The sequence below is a fragment of the Eptesicus fuscus genome, chromosome 20 (genome assembly GCF_027574615.1).
Source record: "Eptesicus fuscus isolate TK198812 chromosome 20, DD_ASM_mEF_20220401, whole genome shotgun sequence".
Classification (NCBI taxonomy): domain Eukaryota; kingdom Metazoa; phylum Chordata; class Mammalia; order Chiroptera; family Vespertilionidae; genus Eptesicus; species Eptesicus fuscus.
The window spans coordinates 37,887,002-37,893,787 of NC_072492.1; the positions used below are offsets into that span (position 1 = coordinate 37,887,002).

The 6,786-nt window shown below is 62.2% G+C and overlaps 1 protein-coding gene across 1 annotated transcript in view; it reads right to left on the reverse strand.

Annotated features, from left to right (window-relative positions):
• Positions 1-4,561, reverse strand: part of ARHGAP27 (Rho GTPase activating protein 27) — a 30,970-nt gene extending 26,409 nt beyond the window's left edge. Inside the window, exons 1-3 of the mRNA XM_054709192.1 lie at positions 4,527-4,561; positions 3,837-3,968; positions 1,521-2,201 (exon numbers count right to left, since the gene is read on the reverse strand). Of these exons, the coding sequence (XP_054565167.1) occupies positions 1,521-2,183 (663 nt within the window). The 5' untranslated portion in view covers positions 2,184-2,201; positions 3,837-3,968; positions 4,527-4,561. The remainder of the gene's footprint in view (positions 1-1,520; positions 2,202-3,836; positions 3,969-4,526) is intronic.
• Positions 4,562-6,786: the final 2,225 nt, after the last annotated feature.

A 6,786-nucleotide genomic window follows, 5' to 3' on the forward strand; every position in this document is an offset into this window, starting at 1 on the left:
AGACGAAGCGCTGGCATCCAGCCATCTATCCCACAGAAACTGGCTGGCAGGCAAGGGCGCCGGGCACCAGGATCCCTCCGCTCCCGCACCCTATCCCCCTGCATCCCACCGGCGGGCAGGGCCCGTTCCCTCCACGCCGGATGCTGTTCTGCACGCTGGCCACAAGGGGGCGGGCTGCCCCCCTGCAGAAACCGGAGCGTCGGCGGCGCAGCCCAGGAGGAAAGGATACGCAGTGGGACCGTGGCCGGTCTTTGGTGGACTGCCCACTACGTGCCAGGCGCGTCCAAGCCTCACCTCGTTGGAAGCTGTCAACAACCTTAATCCCCAGGTATTGTTCTACATTACACACCATAACACTGGGGCTGGAGGATGACTCGGGGGGCGGTGACTCAGCGGAATCAAAATCTGTAGTGGCAAATCCTGAGCTCCCTGCGCTGTAACCACACGGGGTGGAAGAGATACCCAGCAGCTTGCTCATGCGGACGGTGCTTCCTTCCTCTGGGCATCCCAGACTCAGTCCTGGGACTTGGCAGGGATCGATGTTTATTGAAATTACATCAACTACAAAGAAACTATAGCCTCATACGTTTCAAGGGTCATCCAGCCATCTCGCCCCCACCCCCTCCTCCCTTTAGGCTAAGAGGCAAACGGAGACCCCCAGAGGCAGCGAATTGACCACCATCACACAGCTGGCGGCAGATGTCTGCGCATTCCCCTCCCCTCCCCTCCCTGAAAAGTTCCTAAGTTCAAGAAGTCATGCCGTGGGCAGATTCCTGCGGATGTAAGAGTTTTTAAAACGTGCTCTGTTTTCGATTTCCCCAATTAACATAACTAGAATCTGAAGCGAAAAAGAAAGAAAAAGCCACTATGACTGGACTTCTTCCTGAAACAAACCCATTTTTTTTTTTTTTAAAAAAAAGAGGGAACTGAAATGTTGGAAGCAGCCAAAAAGGGAAGCAGCCTCCTGACTTTCATATCCATCATCTTGTCTGACCCCCCCCCCCCCCCCCCAGCTCCTGTGAGAAAGGCCAGGCAGGTAGAGCCGGCGCAGGCCCACATGCCCCTGTTTCATGCCGGATGCGTTGCTGGGTGGCTGGGAGTTCAGAGTGACAATGGGCGCACACACCTGATGCCACAGGTGGTGCAACGCTCCCCGCGAGGCCCGGGCCAGCACCCTGTGATCAAGTTCATCGGTAGCAAAACCTGAATATTCACATTAAATGTGATGAATAAAGACCACCAATGGCCTCACATGGGTTCAAGTCAAATTTTGCCATAGTCGTGTTTTGTTTTTGTTTTTAAAACCTTTGGGCTCCAAGAAGTTTGGCATTTTGGCAGATAAGAGATTGCGAGCCTGAGCCCCTGGTTTCATGGTAGAGGAAAGCGAGGCTCGGGGCGAGGGAGCTTCGTCCGAAGCCGGCGGACACTGCTGCTCCCTGTTGAGCCCGACGCTAAGTCAAGTGGGTCTCCTCGGCGGGTGCAGCCCCCCCCCCTCTCGCCTCCGGCTCCCCGCAGCTTACCTGCTCGGGGCGCTCCTCCCGCGGGGGTCCGCGCACGTCCTCGATGGTCTCGTACGTGTTCTCGGAGTCGCTGCGCGCCAGGGGCCGCGGGCACACCCAGGAGCCCGCCACGCTGCAGGCCTTGAAGCTGCCCGCGCTCCCGAGGAGGCCGGCAGGGGGCGCGGCGGCGGCCCGCGCCAGGTCGTCCAGGGACTGCGCGGGCCTCACCCGCGCCGCGGGCCGCGTGTACAGGCAGGCGGGCTGGCCGGGCGTCAGGCTGCTGCGATGTGCCCGGGCGCCGCGCAGCGCGGGGCCGCACAGAGAGCCTACCCGGCCTCGGGGCTCGGCGGGCACGCCGTCGGGGCCCGCGGGCACCGGTGCGCTCACGAAGCGGTAGTCGTAGGCGAGCGGTTCCGGGACTGCGGGGCCAGGATGGGGCGAGGGCGGCGGCGGCGGGGCGGCGGCGGGGCCCCCGATCGCTGGCAGCTCGCGCACGTACTGCGCGGGCAGGTAGAAGGGGCGTCCGTCCGGCTCGCTCCGCACGTGCCACCAGTGCTCGGTGCTGCGTCGGAGCAGCCGATAGCGCTCGTTGGGCTGGATGGCGACTTGGCTCCCGTCCTTGCCAGTGTACTGGAAGGGGTGCTCCACCAGCACGTACACATCCCCCTCGACGTCCGCCGCCATCGTGGCCGCGGCCTCTCCCTGCGGACAGCACGGAGGAGGGGCACGGAGGTCAGAGCCACGGAAGCGGGAGGCAGCCGCACTAGTGCTACGCTCCTCGTGTGCGCTCTGGCCTCAGTTTTCCTGTCTCTAAAACGGGAGACTCGGATAACATAATCCCTTAAATTCTCCTTCTTACACCCAGTGATGGAATTACGGCAACCCTTTCATTCAATCCCTTGGTGGAGGATTGTGGGTAATACTGGTTCAACTTGACGGCCAGGAAAGCCTTGGTTCAAAGAGACAGGGCAAAACAAACAAACAAAACAAAACGGGAGGGGGAGGGAGGGGGAGGGGAGGGAAGGAGAGAGAAAAGCGATATTCAACCTTTTGCATCTCATGGCAACCATAAATTAATAACTAAAATTCTGTGGCACACCAACATCTGGAAAGAAAGTATAATTTTGATTTATTCACAACGGACGGCTATGGGGTGGGCTGCTGTCATTTTTTTTCATTTGACAATCCCAGGGAGAAGAGGTCGGTGCCCTTGACTAGTCAGATGTTGCATGTTTAAAAAATTCTTCTGGCCGAAACCGGTTTGGCTCAGTGGATAGAGCGTCGGCCTGCGGACTGAAAGGTCCCAGGTTCGATTCCGGTCAAGGGCATGTACCTTGGTTGCGGGCACATCCCCAGTAGGGGGTGTGCAAGAGGCAGTGGTCGATGTTTCTAACTCTCTATCCCTCTCTCTTCCTCACTGTAATAAATCAATAAAATATAAAAATAAAAGTTCTTCTGGCACCTCAGTGTGCTGCAGCGCACGGGATGAAAACTGCTGACATAGGGTGACTGCCCGAGATCAAGTCGACACCACCATTTGCCTGAAAGTTGAGTGGGGCCTCAGTTTCCCCTTCTGTGAAGTGGGAAAAACAACCCATCCCCTGCATCCCGCCCCACCTGGCCGCCTCCAGCGCTGAAAGAATGCGCGTCCGCAGCGCCTCTTCCTGGCCCCGGGCCGCTCAGCCCACGGAGCGTCCCCGCTTCGCTCAGTCCAAGAGCCTCGGCATCCGGGGCCAGACTCCCAAGGCCGGGAAACCGGTTCTCTCGGTTTTTCTTTACTTCCCCAGCGGCTTTGCCGCAGACGTGAGCCCGGAGCCTGGCCCGCCCAAACCGGCCCTCACCGCCTCTGCTCTGCGGCTCCCCCCTCCACCTCCGGGGAAAGGCTGGGCCCTCGCGCCGGTCCACCTGCCCCGGCCTTGTCTCCTCCAGGGGCCCCGGAGCGAGCACCCCAGCCCCCAGCCCCTCCATGCTGGCTCGGCCTGGCTTCAGAGCCTGACTCTCAATCTGCCCGTGTCCCTCCATCAAAGCCCGAGCCGGTGGCCTCCTTCGGAAGGGGCTGGCTCCTGCAGGCCTGCCCGCCTGCCCCACAAAGGCGGCCCGGGACCAGCAGCTGGGAGCTCGGCTGCTCGCTGGGGCGGAGGGACCGGGGAACTGGGTCCGGCGGAGGGGCGCTTAACGCTCCTTCTGGACTCTGTCAAGCTTTCCTCGATGGGGAAACTGAGTCACTAAGCACGCTGGGCCTGGGAGGCGGGGTCAGCCAGCTGCCCAGAGCTGGGCCAACGAACCCCAGGGAGGACACCCCCCTCACCACCTTCCCTGCCTCCGCGGCGCACTCACGTTGGCAGGGCGGGTCTTCGGGAGCCCATGGGCTGGGTGGGCTGAGCCTGCGGGTGGGTGCAGGTTAGGCGCCGGCCATCTCGTCGGGCCGGGACTCAAAGGCTGGGCTGGAGAGATTTCCGGCGGCAGGAGCTGGCAAGGGGAACAAAAAGGGAGAGGGGCGCTCTGGCGGGCTGTCCCCAACCCCCAGAGCAGCTTTGTCTGGGAGGGGGCGAGGGGGAGCCTGAATGGGCCCGCGAAGACATTGGAAGCTGGTCCGGGTGCAGGAGAAACCACGAGGTAGGGACAGGGGCGGAGGGGGGTGGACGACGAGGACTGTTGGCGTCCCTGTTGGGAACCCGGCTCCGAGTGACGGGGCGCTGGGCGCTGGCGGGTCGCAGGCAGAGCCTCTGGAAGGTAGAGCCCCGCCCCTGCCCTCCTGCTCCCCCCCCCTCCCGCCCCCCCATTCCCCGGGATCTGTTGACCACGAGCCTCCGCGGCCCAGGGACTACTGGACTCCGGCTTGTTGTTTGCCCGGGGCATTCCCAACCCGAGCGAGGCCACTTGCACTCGAATCGCCAACTACGAGCCGTTTGCAGCCGGCTGGCCGCACTGCGCGCTCGGGGCCCACCCGCCCCTCCCGGACCCGTTCCCGGCGCCGCTCGGCCGGCCTGGGAAACTCGGAGCGGGGTTCGCAACAGGGACGCTCACAGGAGCGCGGGGTCTTGGGATGGGCGAGGATGGCACCCGGGCCTCGGCTCCTTGACCTTGGGGGAGCGGAGAGGAAGGGAGGAATGCGGGGAGCGGGGAGAGGGGAGGATCCCTGGAGCGCGAGGACCGACCGGTCGCCAGGAGGTGCCCTGCGACGCGAATCACAGCGGCGCCAACGCCCCGGTCGGCGCTGGGGCCCTGGACCTGGGCCCTTCCTATCCCCGGACTGAGGGCGCCCGTCTTCCCCCCCGCCCCCGTCCCGTCCTCCGCAAGGAGGGGGCCGTCCCGCGCCGCAGCCTCCCCGGGCCCGGCAGCTCCAGTCCCTACGCGATAGGAAGAGGAGCCGGCGCGCGGTGCTCCCGGGTGAGGACCCGCACCTGCGGCCCCCCACCCCCCACCCCCGGCTCAGCACCCCCGCCCAGTCTGGCCCGGCTTGAGCACCTCGGGGGGTCCACTCGCTAGCCTGGCCTCCACTTGTCCCGGCAGCGAGCGCGTGGGCTCGGCGTCCGGCGCTCGCTCTCCTCCGCCGCCCAGCTCCCGCGCTGCCGGGTTTCCTGTTCAACAATATAGCGAGGGAGGCACCAGCCGAGCGCACCCGGCAGAACTTCCTCCCGGGCTGGGGCAGGGCTGCGGCGGCGAGAGACAATCCCCGGTGTCCTGGCTTCCTGTCCCCTCCGGGCCGAGCCAGCGCCCTAGGAACAGAGGCGCCGCCCCCTCCCCCAGCACTTCCCGGGATCCGGGGCCGCACCTGGCCGTCTCCCGGGAGGTGGAGGCAGCAGACCAGGATAGGAGGACGAGGGGGTAGGGGGTCTCCTCACCAACTTCTGGCTAGGTTTCCCTTCCAACTACTTGGTTCTCATCTTCTCCTGGAGCCTTGTTGGGGAGGAGGGCCACCCTCCGGTCTGTCTCCAGGGTAAGAGCAGAGCAACTTCCTGGGGCTGGGCTCAAGATCCTCACCTTATCGCTGCGTCTGCTTCCTGTGAGCCGGGGACACCAACACCTACTTCACAGGATTGCTGAGATTAAATGAGGTGCACTAAGGACGATGTTGTTATCACATTGTTATTGTAAAACACACAGTCTGTTAGCTATGATTAATGCTACTTTTAGAAAAATAAATTTTTATTGATTTCAGAGAGCAAGGGAGAGACAGAAACATCAATGATGAGAGAGATCATTGATCAGCTGACTCCTGCGGGCCCCCTACTGGGGATCGAGCCTGCAACCCAGGCATGTGACCTATGTCCATGCTCAACCACTGAGCCACGCTGGCCAGGCCTGACTAACTACTTTTATAATGAGCGGAGCCTCTTTGGGGTTGGAATGAGGTCTCCAAACCTCCCATCCTCCTTTAGATGGTGGTGGTGGGTGTGGGGGGCAAGAGTCCTCAGAGGCACTTTGCTGAGGACAAAGGCGCTGAGTCCAAAGGCAGGGCAGGTCCTCTTGCCCCAGGTGGGCCTGCCTCCTCCCCGCCCCTCAGCCCTCAAACCAGGTTCCTCTTGTCTTCCCGGAGCCCACCACCACCTACTGCCCCTGGAGGGAGGGGAGCTTGAAGCTGGGCTCATGGGATGGGCAGGGGTGCTCCCTCATGGGCTGAAAGGACAGGAAACCGCAGACCTAAATGTCATCTTCTCCATCCCATTTTCCTACAACCTGATTTCCCTGGGGAAAAAAAAGCGTTTCCTTCTTCTGTCCTTACAGTGGGCAGTGGTGGGCTTCCCCCTGCAGGGGCCCCCTGGGCTTCAGAGGAAGGTCTGCAGCCTAAGTAAAAGCCCATGTGAGCCCTCAGACCATGAGGGCTGAATCAGGGGCCCTGCCCAGCCTGTCCTTCCTGAGCCCCTTCGTTCAATCCAGTGGGAAATGTAGGCCTGAGGTCTCACATGTTCCAGGGCCCGGGGTCTGTGCTTTGGCATTTAAGGCACAGGACAGGAGCCATGGTGGTGGGATTTCAGGCATCAGCTTCCGTTGCTGCATAGAGTAAACCTCCCAAAGGCCCTGAAATCCAACCCCATGGGGGCCCTGCCTCCTCAGACTGGCAAGGGTGGGATATATACTGAACCTGTCACTGCCCTCTCTCCTCCGTGCCCACTGCGGGCACACACGTCTCCTGCCTGCACAGGTTTACCACCCCCCCCCCCCATCCTGTTCTCTCGGGTGCCTAGGGACTGACAGGAGTGGAGGCCCAATCAGACTGGCAATGGTTGGCCCATGGTCTCCCCCAATCAGCCACAGCATTACGATTCAGAAGCCGGACCAGAGA